The following is a 22,927-nucleotide window of genomic DNA, read 5'->3' on the forward strand; positions in this document are numbered from 1 at the left end:
ACGCTGTGACATTTGTCAAAAGGTGAAAGCTCCTCGTGGAAAGAAGATAGGGTTGTTCCAGTCTTTGCCAATTCCTGAGGGTCCTTTCCAGGACATTTCGATGGACTTTGTCACAAATCTGCCTCCCAGTCCGAGTAAGCGTAATACGCAGTGTTTAACTATTGTTGATAGGTTCAGCAAATTTGTTATGCTTATTCCTTGTAGGGCCAATGTGACCGCCGAGGATGTTGCCCAGCTATTCATTCGGCATTGGTACCCGATTGGCGGGATTCGTAGAACCATAGTGTCAGACCGAGATGCCAAGTTTACCAGTCATTTTTGGAGGGCATTGTTTGATAATTTTGGTACTAAGCTGAATTTTTTCAGTGCATTCCACCCACAGACAGATGGCCAGACAGAGATATACAACCAGTTGGCCTTTGATGTGCCGAAGTGTGATGTCCACGATCAGCAAGGTAAGTGGGAATCGTTTTTGCCTTTAGTTCAAGTTGTTTTGAATGACTCTTTTTCTTCAGCTATTGGCAGGACTCCATATGAGGCAGCGTTTGGAAGGCCTTTCCAGTCGTTGTTAACCAGGACTTCGTCTTCAGTACCGGAGGCGAACAGAGTGATGGAGTCTTACCAGGAGATCCTAGAGTCCGTTAAAGACAAATTGGCTAAAGCGCAAGAGGCCTACACTCGACAGGCCAATAAAGACCGAAGCGACATGAAGTTTTCGGAAGGGGATTGGGTGTATCTTCGGATTATGAAGCAAAGATTGAAGCAGGTGGGCAAGCCATGCCCAAAGTTGTCTTTCAGGAGCTTCGGACCATTTCCCATCCGGAAAAAGATTAATGAGGTGTCTATGCAGTTAAAGCTACCTCCGAGTTGGACTATGCACGATGTTTTTCATGTCAGTTGGTTAAAGCCATACGCAGGTCCACCCCCTTCAGAGGTCAAAGACGAAGCGGAACCAGACATTGTTGATGAAGCAGAAGTAATGGTTCCTGAACAGATCCTTCTGCACCGTTTCAAGCATGGCTCAGGCCGAAGACTACGACAGTTCCTCACGAAGTTTCAGGACCGAGGAACTCATGAAGCGGTATGGCTCGACAAAGAATTTTTCGAAGACTATTCGGCATTATTGACGGATTATTTGGAGGCTATGCAGCTTCCGTCAAGTTAAGCAGAAGGGGATGTCACGTGCATCCCGCACTTGGATGCCACGTAAACATTTCTGTACAGAAGGTGCAGGACCTGGGATGGTGAACTGGTCCCATGTGAGCCCAGTCCGGGACGAGTCAGCCAGGGATCCTTCTCAGTCGTCCGAGGTCAAGTGTGCATTGTCCTGCACATGAGTCCAAGGTCAGGTGTGCACTGTCCTGCACATGAAACAGTGCTAGTCCGCGCTGTGAATCTCCCTCTAGAATGATGTCAGTGGTTTTGTGTATCTGGTATGGTACCGGATGCCAGATCACTGAGTAGATTATGTTTAGAACAAGGGGCCAGCCCATAGGACTACCCCGGATCTGAGTGTGGGCATGGGAATGGTGTAGAACCACCCCCATGAGGGCGAGGAAGGCCCAGGCTGAACCCACCAGCCATGGAGGGGCTGTAGGACAGCCCTAGGGCACAGATAAGGCAATCTCCAAGAGATTACAGCCTTTGTATGGCTGTAGGGCATGTATGGGGCAGCCCATACAAGCTGCCCAGCCTTGGGATTGTGGACAAAAGTGGTGTCCAGCCAATCAGAAGCAGGCGCATCACTTTCGGCCTGTTAGGGAAAAAAGGTAGTATTTTTTGGGATTTAATTCAGCATTTATTGCTGAATTTCACCAGTCGTGGGACATAGCTTGTTTTTTCAACTGGCCGACTGTTCCTGAGGAGGAGTATAAATAGGGTAGGCCTAAATCCCATCATTCATCTTAGTTTTCACCAAGTGCTCAAGCCAATCAAGGGCCAGTCAAGCCAAGGAGATTGCCAAGCAAAGGGGTGGACTTCTGAAGGTCAAGGGCAGGATTTTCCAGCCAAGAAAAGGTCAAGTTTTCTGTATTTGTTTTCAAATTTACATCATTCTAATAAAGCAAATACACCATCCGTGGTGGGGGCCCTACAGAGGGTAATTGGGACCCAATACTGTGTCCTCTCCATCTTCCCCTTCTCTCTCTATTTTCTGCACATCTCCTTTCAGTTTGTGCGTTAATTCCGTCGCGAAAAGAGTGCCGATTTCTGAGTTTTGAAGTACCGATCCTTCTCCGAAGCTTCCGCATATTACATGTTGCCTTGCAGGCTCCTTATACATGCATGTTTCATAAAAAATGACATCATTGCTGCGAATAATCTTTCTATTCACTGGATCCCAAAGTCTATACCGCATTTCACCTCTGTCACCATATCCTAGGAATATGCATTTGTGAGACTTAGGATCAAGTTTGGTGCGCATTTCCCTGTGTACGTACGCAACGCAACCAAACACTCTCAAGTGCTTGTAGGACGGAGGCTTCCCTCTCGATACTTCCTCTGGCACTTTCCCACCAAGCCTCGTGTTAGGTGACCTGTTTATAAGATGAACGGCTGTCATAACAGCTTCAGCCCAAAAACCATGAGGTAACGCAGCATGTGACAACATAGAACGGACCTTCTCCTGAATGGTCCTGTTCATCCTCTCTGCTGTCCCGTTTTGTGGAGGATCATAAGGAGTAGAGAGCTCCCTCTTGTGCCTTTAGCATCACAAAAGTCCTGAAACTGTTTGGACATATACTCTCCACCATTGTCGGAACGCAAAGCCTTCAGTGTTTTGCCAGTTTGATTCTCAACAAGAGCAACAAACTTCACAAACACTGAGAATGTATCACTCTTCAAACGAAGAGGATAAACCCACACCTTGCGTGTGGCATCATCTATAAAAGACACAAAATATTTTGCCCCTCCCAAAGAAAGCTGAGGCATCTCACATACATCTGTATGCACAAGCTCTAACTGAGCATCTTTCTGTCCAAGAGCTTTCTTGTGGGGGCACTGGAGTTGCCTGCCATATATACAATGCTCACAAAACTGAAAACTTGAGAACTTTAGAGAAGGCAAGTAACCAAAACGAGACAATTGCTCCATTCCTTTGACACTCATGTGTCCCAACCGGCTATGCCACATAGAGATTTCCGGCAGCTCGGTTGCATTTACATTAGCATGGTGACAAACACCTGCATGCATGAAGTAAAGAGTGTCCACCTTAGAGCCTCTGGCAACAACCAGTGAGCCCTTACTAATCTTCCACTTTCCACGACCAAATGTGGTAACATAATCAGCATCATCAAGCTGTCCAGTAGAAAGCAGGTTCTTCTTGATCTCAGGCACATGCCTGACATCATGGAGCATAAGCTGTGAGCCATCTAAAAACACAAGTCTCACATCACCTCTGGCAAGAATCTTGCATGCAGGTTGTCACCCAAATAAACTACTCCTTCATTGCCAGCAGTATACCTGACAAACAAGTCTCTGCAACCTGTGACATGAAAGGAGGCACCTGAATCAATGATCCATGAGTGCATACCATGACCATCTCCTGTAAGAAGTGAATGGGCATCAAGTGAAGACGTGAATAGGACTTCATCCTCACTGTGCCCTGCATGTGACACATTGACTTCTTCAATCTTGACTCCACTTTTGCCCTTTGGCTTTGCATCTTTGGCTTCATCTTTGTCTTTGTCTTTTCCTTTGCCCTTTTCCTTTTGATCATTCTTCCATCTGTAGCATTGCTTTTTGAAGTGTCCCTTCTTGCCACAATAATGGCATTCCAAGTCCTTTTTGGAGCGGGACTTGCTCCTTCCTTGTTCTTGGCTTTTTCCCCTTTGCTGGGATCTCCCACGTGCATTCATTGCATTGGACTTTCCAACGGAATTGTTCTTCGTGTTCATCTCTTCTTGAAGAAGAGCACCCTCCACATCTGCATATGACAGCATAGCATTTGAATTGCTAGTGGCTGTCCTGAATGTGTCCCAACTCTCTGGCAAAGTGCATAAGAGAAAGGTGGCTTTGAACTCATCGTCCATTGCCAACTTTTGATTGATTACCTGGCTGACAACACCATTAAACTCATTTAGATGGGCTGTCATAAACGCCCCTTCCTTCATTTGAAGACCTATGAGTTTCTTCAACCAATACACTTTGCTTGAGGCACTTTGCTGGGCATACAAGTCCTGCAATCTTTGCCACATTCCCCAAGCTGTCTTCTCTTCACGAATGCTGAAAAGTAAAGAGTCTGACACAGACAACATGATAGTAGATCTTGCCAGCTCATCCATATCTTCCCACTCTTCAGCAGTAAGAGAAGCGGGCATTACACCCCTTTCTTTGATAGGCTTGTGTTGCTTCTTCTGGAAAAACACATTATAGCACTGGGTTTGCCAAATATCATAATTATGTGAGCCTTCAAGCTTCTTGATGTGAAGCAATGAAGAGCTCTCACCTGTGGTTGCCATAGCAATATGCAACCTGTCAATGCCTGACTCCCTGCAAAATGTGCAAACACTGCACCAAAAGCACACAAAGTGCTCACAGTTGTTCTCCCAAAGTTTATCTCCCACTGCGGAAGCACAAATGCAACTCTACTCCCACTGTATGTGATGAAATCACCAAAATCTGGTTGCTGCAGATTTAGGACAGCACCTTAAATGTGCTCTGTTCCCCTTCCAAAGTACTGTACAGTAGTACTAAGTGCTCACCAATGATGTACCAAATCTGTACCGGCAAGTACAGCAGCTGAAAATGAACCTTTTCCTCACTCAAATCAATGTACAGCCATGCCAAAACTTGCACAAAGTTGTACCAAATCTGTACCAGCAAGTACAGCAGCAGTAAATGCTCTCCTGGCTGTCCAAATGAGTGAAAATCAAACTTTTACAGTCCCGACCACTGCATACAACAGTCCCGAACAGAAATTGGGCAAAAGCCCCTTGACTGTAAGCTGATTTCTGAGGATTCAAGGCATAAAACTCTTGCCTGCTGCTTTGCCAAGCTCAACAAGCATAAAATCTTGAAAAGCCCCTTGATTTAAGATCAATTTCTGATCATACGTGGTACATTAACGCACATGAAGGCATCCAGAGTCTCTCAATGCTTCCCCCTGGCCACATATACATCCAATACATAAAAGCCCCTCGATTTACAGGTACATTGAGTGCTTGACAGGCATCAACACATTGCCCAAAGCATCAAATGCGAGTGCCTGCATGCAAATCAACCCAATCGGCACAAAAGCCCTTTGATCTGCACTGCAATTTGCTGCAATTTTGCCCGAATGTGAGATTTCTCACATCATACAGCATGTATGAATGCCCAATTGCACAATTACATCAAAAGCCCCAAATTTTGACATCCAATTTCTTGCAAATTGACTCTGATTGTGACCAATGTCACCTAATTTTGCCAATTTTGCTCAGAATTTGAGCAATTTGGCACCTGTACCTGCTCAATTGATTATTGTACTTGCTCAATTGCAAATCCCAAAAAAAAATTGAAGCATGTACCTCTGAAAATTTCTGTTGCAGGAAGGGGGGGGGGTCGTGCTGATTTCTGTTGCAGAAAAAAAAGGTAGCGATTGCTGATGGGCTTTTGCAGGCTGCACTAAAGAGTTTAGGTGCAGCTTGTTGTTGACGTGGTGGGAGGAGGATTGAGGGGCAAACGTGCAGACGGCAGTTCCTCAGGCGATTTATTCGACTGCAAGGACTCACAGAAGGCGACCTCCTAGCCGTCTTCGCCCAGTACAGTGAGATGTTGAGGATAGCTGTTCCCAGATATTCGCGAGGCAACCAGGGCTACCCGTCGCACGTCGCGTGTAGCGGTGGCCACGGCGAAGCTGTGCTGGCGCTTCTGCCGACGCCACCAGTTGAATGTTGCCGTGTTTGTTGCCGCCGACTCAATGTTGCCGTGTTCACCAGCAGCTCTAGCGAAGCTCCACCAGCCGACTATTTCATCACCGGGTTTACGCCTTGTGGCCACCAACGCCTTGCTACTTTGCTCACGCTGTCTAAAGTCCAGCGCTGTCTCCTACGAATTGGTTTGCCTTGTTCTGCACAGGGCAGCTTCACATGTGCCTTAGCACCTACACAAGATTCTGCCCACGCAGCACACACAGGCGACCAGTTCTGATGCAAGGTCCGTACAGTACACGCAGGCTCTGATACCAGTTGAATGGGAGAATTAGGGTTTCATGTGGGAGACATACACAGAGAGAAGTGGGGATAAGTCAACTCATCAAGTGTGAGTGTGTGACTCCCCTATCACACATGTATATTTTGCACTAGTACACATAGTGCACTTAGTACATTAAAAGTACTAAGTGTACTATGTACTATAACTTATGGGCTTGTACACACTATAAGGGTGGGCATAATGCCTTTACCCCAACATGAGGCACGCTCTATCTCGTAAGCACATGATAGTACATGTACTTTGGATGGTGACACTAGTTCTAATGTAACTGTGACATCTGTCTCCGCACCTCCTACATCAGAATAAGCCAAGTGGACACAGATACATAGGCACATGCATTGGTGGCACTTTCGGTGAAAAGGAGCATTATTCCTTGTATTCGCTCATGCAAAACTGCGCAAGTAGGCTTGGGCCTACTTGCGGAAGCAATTAAAGTCCGATGAGGGAGATTTAATGGATGAGTTTCTCACAAGGATTAAAGATCTTAGGGAGCAGCTTGCATGTATTGAAGAGGCCTATCCGGATAGTTCATTGGTGTCTATTGTTCTCACAGCTTTAGCGGATTCATAACTGGGTTTTGCATCCACATTTTGGCTCATGATGAAGGGTAATCCCCGTTCGATGACTTGGTTGCAGCTCTTACAAGAAGAGCAATCTCGGCAAAACCGAACAACTAGTAGTATGCGTGTGGGAGATTAGGCATTCATTGTCCGTCGAAAAAGTAAAGGCAAAGCCTTTCTCTCAGGGCGGCTATAAGCCAAAGGCAGAAGCAATCTAGTCTTTTGGTAAGGATACTGAGAAGTGGGGTGATACGCCTAAGAAGAAAGGCAAATGCAACATTTGTCGGAAGCCAGGCCATTATATCAATGAATGCATAAAAAGGCTGGAGAAGGAGAAGAAGAAAGAGTCAAGTATAGCTGTGGCTAATGCATTAGCACGAATTGCTAAAAAGGAGTGAACGAAATATGCATAGAATGATTGGCCATTCATTGTGCACTGCAGTTATGATCCTTTTGTCCATGATGTATGCATGTTAGTGATAGATCAACATGTTTGGTATTTCGATAGTAGTGTTAGCAAGCACATTACTTCTCAGCATGACTTGTTTTCCTCCCTTGAGTCTGCTCCTCAAGGAGGCACAATCACATGTGCAAACAGCTTCTCGTATCCAGTGAAAGGAGTTGGTAAGATTGTTCTCACTCTTGTAAATGGTGGGGCAATTACTCCCTCGGAAGTCTTGTTTGTTCTAGGCATTAAAAAGAACTTGCTGTCAGTCTCTTACCATTGTTAGGGCAAGCCTAGTGGTCATATTGTTGATGATAGGTGTACAATTCATGACCGGAGTGATGGAGACATCACTGTGGTATCCGGTAGTCTAAGCCATGGGCTTTGTAGGTTGGGCATGTATGAGAGATTGGCACATAATACTTGTTGAGTTTTACTGCCACACGTGCTATGAGTGACACTTAGCTATGGCATGCCCGATTCGAAGCCCCTGTTTAACATGTATGTGCGGGGTGCATTTTGGACAAGAAGCAACGGGCATCATTCCTGAAAGATAGATCGGTAAGGGTTGTCCAGAAATTACAGCTTATACATAGCGGTATATGTGGTCATATGAGTATACCATCGAACGGGGGATGTCTTTATTTTGTGAATTTTATTATGACTACTCCAGGCACACCTTGGTGTATCCGTTGAAAGCAAAGTCAGAGGTTTTTACATGCTTCAAACACTTTGTTTCTATGGTTGAAAATGTGTTTGCTTGTAAAGTTGGCACTCTTTGTACCATAGTTACCTGCATTCGCGAATGCACCTTCATGCAAACATCTGAAGCATGCTTGTGAATGTGTGGCCTTTGCAAACGTGGATTTTTTTTTTCCATTAAAAATTTTGGCCGGGCCAAAATTTGGCTGTTTTTACATATTTTTTAACGTTTTGTGTTATATATTGCGTGCGACGACTTCATGGGCACTGGGTAGCGTCTCGCAAGTGGGCAACGGGTTGAGCAGTGACTCGTGAGCATGACCTTGCGGGTTGAGCTGGCTGAGCAGTGAGCACTGAAGGGCCAAGGCTGTGCAGTGTGGAGTGCGGGCTGACTCCTGAGCAGTGAGGGCTGTAGCCTATGGGCAAGGGCCAGTGAGCATTGGGCAGTGGACATTTGCAAAGTGTAATACAATGAGCACAGGGCTTGAGGTACTGAAAATTACATTGTAATGCAATTGGCAATTGTAAATTGCAAATTGTAATTTGTAATACATAAAATGTGTTTTAAAAAAAAGGCCCAAATTTGACAGAGCACTAGCAAATGTGCTGGTGCTCTGTCAAATTTGGGCCTTTTTTTAAAAACACATTTTATAGGCTGAATAATGAATTTGAAATAAAAAAGGCCCAAATTTGACAGAGCACCTGCAAGTGCTCTGTCAAATTTGGGCCTTTTTTTAAACACATTAAAAAAAACACATTTTTCCCCAAATTTGGGCCTTTTTGCAATGCTGAAAATTGAAACCTCTTGTTTGCCATTTGGTTGTTCAGGAATCAGATCCTATCACCTAGCTTCAAGAATGGGGAAAAAATCTGGTCCTGAGTGGGAGTTTGTCACTCGTTTGGAGCAGACAGGGAGGGGATTGTATCATTGCAAATGTAAATATTGTCCCCACGAGTGGATTGGAGGGCCTTTCGGCATACGTGCTCACATCTTGAACATTGTGGGCAATGGTGTTGATAAATGTGCACATGCTCTAGAAATGTGAAAGATGTATGCAGAAGGTTACATGTGGGAGCACTACCTCTAGGTGGGGATAATGCCATTGATGCACAAGTGGTTGATTTGGGAGAATCACAAGGCGCATCAAATGTTGGGTCTGTATCAAATGCATGTGGTTCTTCAAGTACAGTCAATGTTACGAATGTAGCAAACAAGAGACAAAGAGTCTATAAAGCTGGCCAGTCACAAGGAAAGCTTGCAGATACATGGCAATTGCAAGCCAGAAAGAATGCAACCATTGCAGTGAGGAGGTTTTTCTATGCAGAGGACATTGCTCATTGTAAAGTGAGAAGTCCCTATTTTTGGACATGGTCAAAGCCATTGGTGAAGCAGGGCCCTTGTATAAGCCACCTACATATGAAGCATTGCGTGTTAAGGAGCTTAAAGAAGAAGTCAAATGCATAGATAAAGACTTGCTGGGTATAAGGGACAAGTGGAAGAAATATGGATGCACAATTGTATGTGACGGTTGGTCTGATACCAAGAAAAGACCGATAATAAATGTACTTGCATCATGTATTTATGGTAGTGTGTTCTTAAAAGCTGTGGACACAAGCGGCCAAATGAAATCTGGAGAGTACATCTTTGGTATTCTCAAAGATGTTATTCTCGATGTTGGACCTAGTAATGTTATGCAAGTGTGCATGGACAATGCGTCAAATTGTGTGGTAGCTGGAGAGCTTATTGAGCAGCAATGGCCTCACATCTTTTTTACTCGTTGCTCATGTCATTGCTTAGACCTTCTTTTTGAAGACATTGGCAACTTGGACTGGGTTTCACCTGTTCTTGCACGCAAAGAAGATTGTGAAGTTCATCACAAGAAAGCCTACACTTTTGACAATGTTTCGAACATACAGCAAGGAGGAGCTTTTAAAGCCAGCAGACACACGGTTTGCTTACACATTTATTGTGCTATCAAACTTACTTGATGAAAGGGTTTACAATGGCTTAAGAAAGATGGTGGTAAGTGATGAATGGACAAATGCAAAGTCTGTTAAGAACAGAGTTATTGGCTTGGAGATCACAAGCAAGGCATTGGAAACCAAGTTTTGGCACGATGCAAAGGAGATTGTGAAAATAATGGCTCCCATTTTGAAGATTCTTCGAATGTGTGACAGGGAAGGAGCTAGAATGGGATTGGTTTATGAGCTCACAGATCGCATGATAGAGAGCATACAGAATATGGTTGGTGTTGATGTAACAAAATTGAATGAGGTTAAAGCTCTATGTGTTGGTCGTTGGGACATGATGCACTCTCCCCTTCATGCAGCAGGCTATGTATTGCATCCTATATGGAGAGGTAAGGGACAAGAGGCAGACGAGGAAGTTCAAAATGGATGGATGACGCTCATAGAGCGCTATACACATAGGAACGTAGCAGAGCAAGGAGCATTGATAGATGAATTGGATGATTACAGGTCCTTAAAGGGTACTTTTTCTCGCCCACTTGCCTTAGATGAAAGTAGAATGCATGAAGGAGTAAAGTGGTGGGAGTTTTTTGGTGCAAGCACACCTAAGTTACAGCAGCTTGCCATTCGTGTGCTTTCTTTGGGAAGTACGGCTTTCCCATGCGAGAGAAACTGGAGCACTTTCTCTCTCATACATACCAAAAAGAGAAACAGGCTCAAACCATCAAACACTGAGAGATTGGTTTACATACACACCAATCTTCGATTGGTATCCAAAATCAAGGCTAGAGGATTTGAGAAATTGGAGGTAACTTTGGAGATGATCAACAAGGAGAAAGATGATGACAGACTTGTTGCTTTACAAGAGGTTCGTGAGAGTATAGAGGATGAGAATATAGAGAACATGCATGCAGCAACAAATGCCAATTATGTCCAGGTTGAAGCTAGCGATGTGGAGACGGATAAGGATTACACTTCATCTTCTTCCTCCGATAAGGAGGATGAAGAATGATAATTAAACATTTTGTTCAGTAGGTGATAGGTCTCATACACGGGCACTTTTTACCTTGGCTGGACAAGGGTTTTTTCCCCTTGTGAGCACACTTTAGTGTGTTGGGCTTTTAGCCTTGGGACTAGAGTACTTTACTCTTTAGTACTCTTACTTTTGTACTACACTTATGGCCATAATGTGAGTACATTTCCAGCACTTTTTCAGTTTCAACTTTCAATGTCCATTTTGAAGTTCTAATTCAGCTTTCAAGTTTCATGCCACGAATGCATACTCAACCACCCTCGTTGCATTCTTTTGCAAACTTGGCATTCTCGAATGCGAATGCGCGCATGCAAAGAATGCATGCAACTATGCTTTGTACAGATCGAGGGGGGGAGTATATGTTAAAGGAGTTTCATGTATATATTGCTGAAAGAGGTATAAAACATCAATGCACGGTGTCTTACACACCTCAGCAAAATGGTATGGTTGAGTGGAAGAACATGTCTTATCATGTGCACACACTTGGACATGGCTGATCCAACCTAATCCTTGATTTGGGCAACTGATAAGCAATAGGATTTAGAGCAGTAACCAAGCCTTGACAGGCATCGGAAGTTGTTCTTTAGGACATAGACCTTGTCGGCCAAGCTTATGAGGTGCCGGCAGCATTTTATAACATTTTATGTATTTATTTGTCCCATGGAACTAGCCGACCAGAAGTTAGCTTGTTGGGAAATGCTTCCAAGTGCCTATAAAAGGCAAGTCCAAGATTCGTTGTGATTCATCTCCCCGCAGATGGGGCAGATCCTAGATAGGCTTTATGTTTTGTCTTCTGGAAGGCCAAAGGCCACAGGTTTGGTACTATCTTTTGTACCATATGAATATACTGAATACACAGCCATCTCTCTCTCCCTCTATTTGCGTTTTGCATTAGGATGTTCCTATCTTAGTGTTTAGGGCTGAAAGAAGATACGGAGCTTCCGTGCATGTAACAATGTCTCTCATAGAGATGGCGCGTTTCATGATTAAAGGCCATGATTTACTTCATGTTTTTTGGTTGGAGGCAGTTATGGTGCCACTTATGTGCTAAACAGATGTACGCGAGAAATGATATGTTTAGCATAATCATAGGCAATTCCGACCAACCAAAGTGGTCTCTTGGTGTCCAAATGCATATAACATTTCACCAGGATCCGATACATCCTCTCTGTTGCCTGAAAGACTGAGGGCAATCATCACAAGTAGGAACCTATCGGAGTCAAACTGTAATTGCTTGAAGTATCCAAAAATCTAAGTTCCACACAACCATTGTGTCAAGGTAGCAAGATGCAAAGCACGAATCTGCGGGCATCAACACTCTATCGGGTCGAACTAGTATCACCCCACCAGTCAATACCTTGCTACATAGTCCTAGATAATAGCCATAGTAATAGGCTGTAAGAAGGGACATCTGCCACGTGAGTGGCTAGGCATCCTGCAATCCTGAATTATTCCATCAAAGGCTAAAACATCTGCCTCAAGACAGAATCTTGTAAACCCATAGGTCCAAGCATTCCGCACCACCACAATATATCCCATATATGTCTTACAAATTTATCACTCCTCAGCTTGCAGTCTTCCGAAGATTACCAAGGAAATGCTACCTTTATCTAGAATAGTACTGTTTATCGAAAGAAACAATAAATCCATATGAAGTTTCTAAACTCTCCCAAGGAATGACTATACACCCACTTCCACCTTTGTATCTGCACACTAGAAACTCAAGCCCCATCCAACAGATAAAATCCTCGGATGATCAAGTTCTATCAAGAAATCCATCTCACATAGAGTAAGTGATAGCCTGTCTCACTTGAAATCTAAGATGAAACAAAGGTGCACCTGAAATGCGCCCAAAGGAAACCTGCTATCATCATAACATGCAAAAATAAAAACTCTACATAAGACTACAACAAATGCCATTCCAACATTTGCTATGATGTTGGGCTAGAGGACGTGTGAGCCAAAGGCGTAAGTGTAGGTCATACCGTCATGCTGTGTATATTACACATTTGCATAACATGCCCCGTTCGGTTAACATCTCTGGTACTAAAGCCTAGTACCCATCCAACTCCGTATATAAACCAGAACTTTGGTCTGTCCTCTGTCATCCAGTCTTGGAAGAGGATATGATATCTATTTTACATAACCAAAATTTGCACATTCTGTAATTACTAGTTAACTTAGTGCACCTCAAGGAAAAAACACTCTAAGGAATGGTGCACACACATAAAGCTCCGAATCCCAACAAGTTTGACCCATGAGGGAAGCACGTCTTGACTTTTGTCAAGAAAATTACACAGACGAGGGTTCTCTATGACCATGGATAATATAATTGTTGTTAGCATGTGTAACTCGCGGCGGGTGCCCGGGGCACTAGGGCCTTTGACACACTTGTTGATACCATCAATGCATATTAAAACATTTAAACATGGCCACAGCCTTAACACATATCCATCATCACTTTGCATAAAACATAAAGCTGGACAAAACATCCACAAATGCTGAAAATGGAGCTTGCACGAGTGACACCGCATAGAGGCCGGAATGGGCCGACCCCCCCCCCCCCCGGAGTATTTTATTACCCAAGGAGAATAATATCATGTACAAGCTTTGAGGGCCTTACTCTCCCCACGGGAGATGCCGGATTATCCATATACAAATGCAATAGAGTTGGTACAGCAAGTGCAACTCTCCATTCAGTCGGTACAGTAGGTACAATGGTTAACACAGTAGGTACAGTGACTGTCCCAAGTAAATGGGCGAGACAAATCAGTCCCATAAGTCCAAATATCATAATCCATGTCCCAAGTAAATGGGCGAGACAAAATAAGTCTCCTGCCAACAAGGCATCGGTCCATATGACCCTTGGCATAGATATAAGTTCCGTGCCAACTAGGCGTCATGTCCACTTTACCACTTGCACTCCGTGTTGGTACTCTGACCACACACCTTGGATGAGAGGTGGGCTCAAGTAACAAGATAAAACAATCACTCGCAGGCATAGATAGCCTGGTGTTCCATAAGCATTTCTGCCACACAGTTTATAGGCATTTCGGCCACTAATAGTTTGTAGGCATTTCGGCCACCAACTCACACTACCCTCTCAAGTGCCCATGTTCCCTTTCATTTGCTCTCTATTGTTCCACCCACACATGGTAGAAACAATCTTCAAGAGAGCACGTAGGACAAGAGAACACTACACAGGGTATGTTGTGCTCGACACTACCCTCTGAAGTGCCCATGTTCCCTTCCATCTGCTCTCTATTGTTTCACCCACACATGGTAGAAACAATCTTCAAGAGAGCACGTAGGACAAGAGATCACTACACAGGGTATGTGAACCATGAGTTTCATAAGTCCAATGCATCCCAAATAAATGGAGCCAAAAAGAATAATCCATCCGAGTAAAAGGGAATCATAAACATAATCCATAAACCTGAGGATGGATCCAAATCCCTAGAAAAGAAGTCCAGGAATCCATAGACCTGTATACCATAATTCTTGTATACCATAACTCTTACCACATACTCCGTGCTAACCACACACCTTGGAGTAGAGGTGGACTTTATTCATAAAAGCATCATATCAATGAGATAACCAAAGATTTCTTCTCTATAAACTCGGACAAATTCGTCCATAGAAATTGCTTGTGAAGCCCAATATCTATATAAATCTCGTCCAAGAAAGAAATCTCCATAGATATAATCCATCCCAATAAAGGGAGCCATGAAAAGAATTCATCCCATTAAAGGGAGCCATAAACAATGTTTCCCTGAAACCATCTCAAGGCAAACAACACCACCTTTCTCCTTGCATGGCTATACAAGGGTTAGTGAACATCAAAAACACTTCATAGTAAATAGCAAAAGCACCAACTTTGCAAACTCAAAGTATACTTAGCTTTTCTTTGCCAGGTTGATCATGAAGCCAAAAGAAATATCTCGTCACCATGTCCTTAAGATATATCTTCATATAGCTTGCATGTAAGCTTGATAATATAATCCACAATATCCATATGGAAAGAGTGCTAAACGTGTGCACATAAAGCCAACTCCACACTTCCAAGATAAATTTTGTGAATTCATAAATCCTTAGACCAAGCTGTCTATTGCTCATGCTCTTGCTTCATAGGCTCTGAAGTGGCTGGCCATGCTTAATAGCAATGATGGTAAGTGTGGTCCCCACTTGAGATCTTTTCTCTTCCTTATTGATAGAAGGAAGCCTCCGCTTCCAAGAAAGCCTATGCTCTGATACCAATGTGGCTCGCGGCGGGTGCCCGAGGGACTAGGGCCTTTGACACACTTGTTGATACCATCAATGCATATTAAAACATTTAAACATGGCCACTGCCTTAACACATATCCATCATCACTTTGCATAAAACATAAAGCTGGACAAAACATCCACAAATGCTGAAAATGGAGCTTGCACGAGTGACACCGCATAGAGGCCGGAATGGGCCGACCCCCCCTCCCTTGGAGTATTTTATTACCCAAGGAGAATAATATCATGTACAAGCTTTGAGGGCCTTACTCTCCCCACAGGAGATGCCGGATTATCCATATACAAATGCCATAACACAGCCCAACACAAGGCAACTAAGCCGGAACATAGGCTGTAGAAATGCCGAGCCAACAATATAATCCATATACCTCCGTGTGGGTACTGATTCTTCCCCAAAAACCACGGGTCTTCATGCAATAGAGTTGGTACAGCAAGTACAACTCTCCATTCAATCGGTACAGTAGGTACAATGGCAGGTACAGAGTGGCACCAGTACAGTGGTTGGTACAGTCGGTACGGTGGCTGGTACAGTAGGTACAGCAAGTACAAATGCTTTAGTATTTCTTCGCGATGGAAGCCTTCAAAACAGTCCCCAACAGCCGGTATTCTTCATGGGCAGCCTTCAAGAGAGAGAGAAAGAGAGTAGCCATCATTAGGGCAACCTGTAACGGTGGTAGAGGCTAGTGTGGAGCAAGAGAGCCTCCATTAATGAAGAGAGAGGACTCCAATTTATAGATTTGGGCCTCCTATGAGCTAAAATGGCAAGAGAAGGCTACAATGACAAGTGGAGAGCCACACAATAGCTGAAGTGACAAGTGTGAGGCCAGTTGTCTCACTTTGATCCACTTTATAACAAGTGTCAGGCCACTTGTCTCACTTAGTTTCTTGCCACATGTCCCAATCTAAGAGATGGGTCCTTCCATAATCTTTCTCTCTAAAAATATCCCAACTGGTAGACATTTTGTCATAGGCACTTTGCCAACTGTTGGTATCTGCTCAATTCTAGATGTAATGACGCGAACAGAATTTCCAGGGCCAAAAATAGCAACTCTCCTAAATTTTAGGAGTGTGGTCCTTTGTATTCTAGGATAATCCCCCATTCCCAAAGCTTGTACTTTCCAAATATTTAGGCATCTTGGAGTCCACCAGACCCCTTTCATACTGGGAAATGTCCAGGCTGGTGACATCAAATGCTTGAGTATTTCTTCGCGATGGAAACCTTCAAAACAGTCCCCAACAGCCGGTATTCTTCATGGGCAGCCTTCAAGAGAGAGAGAAAGAGAGTAGCCATCATTAGGGCAACCTGTAACGGTGGTAGAGGCTAGTGTGGAGCAAGAGAGCCTCCATTAATGAAGAGAGAGGACTCCAATTTATAGATTTGGGCCTATCTCACTTTGGTCCAGTTTCTTGCCACATGTCCCAATCTAAGAGATGGGTCCTTCCATAATCTTTACCTCTAAAAATATCCCAACTGGTAGACATTCTGTCATAGGCACTTTGCCAACTGTTGGTATCTACTCAATTCCAGATGTAATGACGCGAACAGAATTTCCATCGGAGTCGGGCCAAAAATAGCAACTCTCCTAAATTTTAGGAGTGTGGTCCTTTGTATTCTAGGATAATCCCCCATTCCCAAAGCTTGTACTTTCCAAATATTTAGGCATCCTGGAGTCCACCAGACCCCTTTCATACTGGGAAATGTCCAGGCTGGTGACAGCATGGTGAGGATGGGCCGTAGTGCCAGCCTCTAAAGGCTAGATATTGTGTGTTATACACCCTTTCTTACTTGGATGAGATTCTAGGCTTTGTGGACCATCTACATGGCCTGGAATCATCTCATCTTTCATACTGCTGATTTTCACTAACTTCAGGAGATCTCTTCTTCTGTCTCTTCAAGATTGCCATGGTCTTGGAGAGCTTCCTTACAATTAGTTAAAGGTGTTTTATCACTGTTTCTGAGTAGTGTGTGTCTTGCAGTGAGACACACTCCTTTGTACATTTAATTAATAAACAGAACAGTGCTTTCACCCAAAAACGTATGTAGTAAGCAGTGATGTCAGCACGTGCCATGTGTCATTGTTTCAGTGTGTGTGATTGAGTCATAAGATAAGGGCTCTAAGCCTATAAAAGCATTGTACTTGGTGAAGGATTCACAACATCATCATTAATCTAATCATCATTGAGTCGGGCAACATTGTGAGCTTCGTCATATCTCTCGCTCATCTCATTGTCTCTGCAAATGCTCACACCAATGGGTGTCTCCCTAGCCTGTGCAACATTTGGTATCAAAGCTACCGCCGTCGCCGCTTCCATTCCTGCCCTGTCTGTGCCACCACCTTGAGCCCCACTGCTGCAGCGCTACCATCTCGCTGCCAGGGGTGGCGGAGTTCTTGGGTTGCTACTTGCTATTTGGGGGCTTGTGACCAAGGTGTGTATGTTTCTCTTCTTTGCCTGGCTGCTAAAAGATGGGAAGACGTGTTGATTGTAATGAGGATGTAGTAATTTATGGGGCTTGCACTTCGTAATGCTCTACAAGATTACCCTTTTGCCCAAGCCTCTTCAATTATGCAGGTACAAGTTGAAGCTCAAACTTCTGGACACAAGATTTCTACAACAATCAAGAGGCTTTTGGATCTTGTCCATTAACTGAAGGGAGTCCCATGGTGCTGCTGTGATAATATGTGAGGTGTAGAACATATGGCCTTGCCCATGATTTGTCACTGAACATGATCCTCACAAGGAAACGAGCCTTGGGCTGCTCATGATATTCCAAAGTGAGATCACTGCTTGGGTAACCTAGCGAGAAATGTATGCTTGGGTGTGGATGAGAATACGAGTGTTGCTTTGCTTACTAAAAGGCTTTACTTCTTCTTCAATTGCGTTGTACATTGCACTCTGGTGGTATGTATGTCGATTGGAAAAAAATCATGCATTCCTGTTGTTTCAGTATTCTGCAGTAGAGGTTGCTTCTCTTTCTTTCCATTGTTCTCTGCAAAGTTGTGTGTTGGGATAGACTCACATTTGTAAGATGGCTATTCCTGTTTGATTGACTGTTCCTTCACTGTAAATGTGTGAACGGAAGTAAATGGTCTACTCCTGAGAATTGCACATCAGAAAAAGATAACCACTTTTTTGAATGTGTATTCTGCCATTTGATACATTTGTGTGCTTGGTTAAAGCAGGAACACATGGAGTATTTTAGGAAAAGAACTGTACTTGAACTTCTCCAATTGAAGGCTAGGTGATGGCATTGTGAGCAATTGGAGCCTGTTTTACATTTCAATAGACGTTGCTGGGACTTGGAGTGAACATAACCATTACTATTTTAGATGCCCAAAAGCTTCAAAATGTCTTGTTATCTCTTGAGTTGTTGAGGCTTGTGACAGGATGTTCTTCTTGGTGGGTGGGCATACATGTTTTGAGTGTGGCTTCACTCAGATGCTGTAGTGAAGTTGTGTAACGCCCCATAACATAATTTCATGTGTTGAAAGGGTGTGTAACATATTTTTTAAATGAATGTGCCATGGAAGAGAAGTAAAGATGTCACACTGCTCAAATATCTGATCCCGAGAAAGAACGTGTGTGAAGGCGTCACACTTCTCAAATATCTGATCCCGAGAAAGAACGTGTGGTTACGGTAGCATGAAAACAGTGTGCAGCTCCCCCCCCCCCCCCGCCCCCATTCTGGGGGTGACATCCATTCCTCTTTTTTCCAAAGGCTGACTGTCAGCCAATGATGGGCCTTTATGGTTTGCCAGTAGCAGAAATTGGTGGATTTCAAATGATTCACTTCTGACCGAAGTGCAGCATTATTCAATATCCTTCATACTTGGCCAAAACTAACCTATTATTGCTTTATTGTTCTTTAACTTGTGAATTTTCCCAGCTTTTGATTGGAGGAAAATCTGCCGCCGGGGAAATAATGTAGAGATGTGTGGGTTCAGTTGTAAACCTTGGGTTGGGGATTTGATGGCAATGAACAAAATGGCTTACCAACTTTGATCTAGTTTTTTTAGTCATTGTGCTCACAGCAGAAATATGGTGATATGTGGCCCTCTGGATGCCGATAAATCATCTCTCATTTATAAACACCTTGCATTTGGTTAGAGAAAACTGGGAAGTGACAAGGAAGAGGGTGGATTCTCAACTACTTTTATGAAGCATTTTTGAGACTGCCTTGAAGATGGCCTTTTGTGTTTGTGTTCATTCTCTGTATTACCAAATCAAATGGAAGAGAGCCACGTGAAGATTGTATATTTTCGTACAATTAGCGTGCGAGGGTGTTTGTAAGTTTTGGTGTAGTCATGATCTCCTTGGCCATCGCCACCAAGCACTGATGGAATACATATAGAAGTCAAATTTCCATTTGAACTCCATTTAGTGGTGGCAGCTCTGATCTTGTAATTTATTTTTTGATCGCCCATGGGAGAAATAATGATAGTTTAATTTATTGTAAAGTATCATGCATCCTACTATCCTCTTGCATAGAGAACGTTGAGTGCTCTAATAGCTTCGTGTCACTAAAAAATAGATCAAGAGATGCAACAAAGGAAATCATGTATTATGAGAATGAAAAGTCCACTCGTTAGATGAATCACTAGCTACTCCACAGTCAAAATCATTGGTGGCTCCCAAGAGGGAGCATAAATAGGGAGGTGATTTTGGTCCCGTCTAGTGGTGCAAACCTTGTTCCAAGATTTTGTGGAAGAGTGTCCATGGTTTCCAAGACATGGACCCAATTCTCAAAGATATTAGGCTCAGAGGATTGTAGTCATAGTTCTCATCTTTATCATCCAATAACTTTTAACAACATTTACAGATGTTGAATGAAACAGTTTAGACAGTTGTCAGACTCATTGATGAGAACGCCTCTGCCCATGCCTCCATAGGTGAAAACAATTTGAAGCCTCAACATGCAGAAGTCTTGGGAATCACTCCACTTTTGAAGAATACATCCATTTGAAGATAAAATGATCACACGTTTTAGCAGCTAAAAGGATAGCAAGTCCCAAACATTTGAAGTATTGAATGAGGGAAGGAAATCTAATTTCTTAGCTAACATTATGGAGACCTCATGAAGCTAATTGGTAGTCAACAAAAAAACACGACAATAAAAGAAAAGATGTGAATTTAAATTATATGCATTGTAATTCTCTCCTTCGTATGTGCTATCATTTTCCTAGTCATGGGAATTGCTTGCCTTTAATGATTTCTAGTTGATGGCGCTCATAAAATACTCTCATGAACTAGGTCCAATTTCCTCTCAAAAGTATGGTGAGATTATCACAGTATTGGATGGTCAATTGTCATGGAGGTATTAGGTGAGCCCCATAAATAAACAGTTTATGAGTAGGGCAAGTGGCAAGTGACTCCAATTATGGCAAAGAAGAAGAAGATACGAGAGTATATTGTCCATCAAAATGAAAGGTTGTTATGTTCAATTAATTTTGAAGTACATTGCATATTAAGCTATGGAGTCGAATCATGCGCTTACACAAGGTGAGATCGATAATGAAGAATAAAGCACTCGATAAATGGGGATTAAGCCTAATCTCATCATTGTAGGAAGTTAGCATCTCAATTGCTGATTTAAACACTCCACTAGAGCGCCTTGCTTTGCTCCACCTGTTGGTACTAAATTCCAATTTCCATACTATACTCTCCCGACTTTGAAGAAAAAAATAACGTTTAGGTGAAATAAAATATTAGATTTTAGATAGCGCTTGAGAAGTACTTCAATTTATCACCTTACGTAGATGAGATCACCTTATTCATGCTAAATTTAGAAGATGTTGGTTTTAGAAAGGTGACAATCTGTCACATGGAACATTGAAATTGTGATACAATGTGAAAAGAGACATGTTACATGCCATGAGAAGAGGGTACAATATAATAAGGGGGTTGACACATACATAAGTGTTACAAATGCTATAGGATGGTAACATATGGCATTGCAACACATAGAAGGATGGGATTCCCACATGTGGCAATTGAAAATAGAAAAATTGGCACATATCATGTATAGGATGGACAACATGATTGGGCTCATGTTTGGAATGAGTTAAGATTAACATATCAGTTGAACCCAAAACAAACTCAAGCAAAAGTGACCACTTTAGTTGATGGCAAAAAATAAAGGATTGTTTCAAGTAAACCTAGCAATGTGTGGAAGAAAAAAATGATATAGTAAAGAGTTTCTTCACCTTTTTAGGGCAAAAAGGTGGCACAAAGTAGGAGGAGAATGAGGAACTCAACTCAGTAAAATAGTACTGAATTATCAAACCTTTTCGAGAAAGATAGATCAGGAAAAATCTTATCCGACTCGAACCTTGAATCAGACTATGACCAAGACCAAACTCTTTCTTCCGTTTTGAGGAAAGAAGGTGTGACCAGTTTAGAAAAATACACTCAAAACTCCCGCCAAATCTGAAACTAAGTTTGAGACCCTTCGAATTGATCTGTGGATCAAGGTAATAGAATTCAAGGAATTCTGGTATGAAATTCAGAATTTCGATCAAGAAGTTTTGGGAATTCTGATTCAAGAAATGGTGGCAAGCACTACTCAAGTAGACACATTAAAGGCTTGGGAGGAGGAGGAAGCTAATAGGTTAACGTTCAACTCTCCATATGGTGGAGGGGCAATGGAAATCGTGAGCAAAAAGATTTCTTCAATTATCTTAAAGCTAAACATCTGACAATATATTTTAGTTTTACAAGTTAAAGGGATCAAGATAAAGGGGGAAAATGGCTTTTCATGAGTCCCCTTGCATGCTTTCTATTCTTCCTCTTCCAAACTAGCCTCCACACACAAAAGCGGCTACTAGGCATAGAGGGGGGTGCTCGGGCTAGAGGGTTTATATAGGGTCTGGTATGGGTATGGGTAAGGAGAGAAAAAGAGGGGTGGAAAGGACGATGTACGATGAAAGTACGTCGGTCTATAGTTGAATGGGCCTATAGAAAGAGTGGTCCCTGTAAAGCGGGCCAAAGGTGCAATACACATGTACCTTCTAGGCTAGTGGTCACATGGGTGTCCACGTGGCGCCAGGGAGGACCTCACGTTAGGGTGGGTGGACTTTGGTCCGTATATGTGACCATTTGTATGGGCCCCTGGTATGTGTATGGTCCAAGGAGGCATCTTTTTGAGGTGTTGGCCTTGATATGTGTGTCGACGCGTCTGATGGCTGTGCCAAATTTTTTTCAGTGAAATTGTCCGAGGTGTTTTCCTAGTCGCAGGGGTGCAATCCATTTGTCAATCGGACACCCAGACATGCATTTATTAAGGTGGAAAGTTTACCAATGTAACTAAAAATTTACGTAGAGGCTTATTTCGGTGTCTATTTTGAGTGCTATAAAATCCATTATAAGGATAAAACTGCGCATAGATTTCAAATTTGGACTTAGAATTTTAAGATTCCATGTAAAAATAGCTCAATTATTAAAATGTTGATTTTTCGCAATAAAAAGGACCATAATTTCATCTATTAAATGGACATATATTATTATTGAAGATGGGCATGCTATATTCTTCACCCCTTAAAGAAATTGAGATGTCCTCATCTCTTCATGAATTCGGGGTAATGTCTTAACAGTGTAGCCTCCTCTAGTGGATTTATGGAATTTACTTTCTAAAGTGACAGAGTGGAAATAACACTTCCAACTACACCTTCACCTCCTCATGATTAGGTAGTGCGTGATTCTCTCACTGGGACCCATGGTGATGGGTATCCTAGTTGTGTGCCATACATC

General features: G+C 43.0%; 2 protein-coding genes across 4 annotated transcripts in view; both read left to right on the forward strand.

The window, feature by feature from the left end:
- The window catches only part of LOC147635504 (ubiquitin-like-specific protease ESD4), an 85,023-nt gene extending 65,832 nt beyond the window's left edge, over positions 1–19,191 (forward strand). For 2 of the 3 annotated variants that reach the window (XM_086802808.1, XM_086802809.1), the window contains one exon: positions 18,364–19,191. In XM_086802808.1, coding sequence (XP_086658934.1) covers positions 18,364–18,426 — 63 coding nt within the window. In that variant the 3' untranslated portion in view covers positions 18,427–19,191. The remainder of the gene's footprint in view (positions 1–18,363) is intronic. The other variant, XR_015266660.1, reaches the window with a different exon arrangement.
- Positions 9,265–10,876, forward strand: LOC147635505 (uncharacterized). Its single transcript, XM_086803241.1, has 2 exons — positions 9,265–9,594; positions 9,710–10,876. Exons 1-2 carry the CDS (start codon positions 9,265–9,267, stop codon positions 10,874–10,876), a joined length of 1,497 nt encoding a protein of 498 aa, XP_086659367.1.
- Positions 19,192–22,927: the final 3,736 nt, after the last annotated feature.

The sequence above is a fragment of the Cibotium barometz genome, chromosome 9 (assembly GCF_041138505.1).
Source record: "Cibotium barometz isolate CiBa-2024 chromosome 9, ASM4113850v1, whole genome shotgun sequence".
NCBI lineage: Eukaryota > Viridiplantae > Streptophyta > Polypodiopsida > Cyatheales > Cibotiaceae > Cibotium > Cibotium barometz.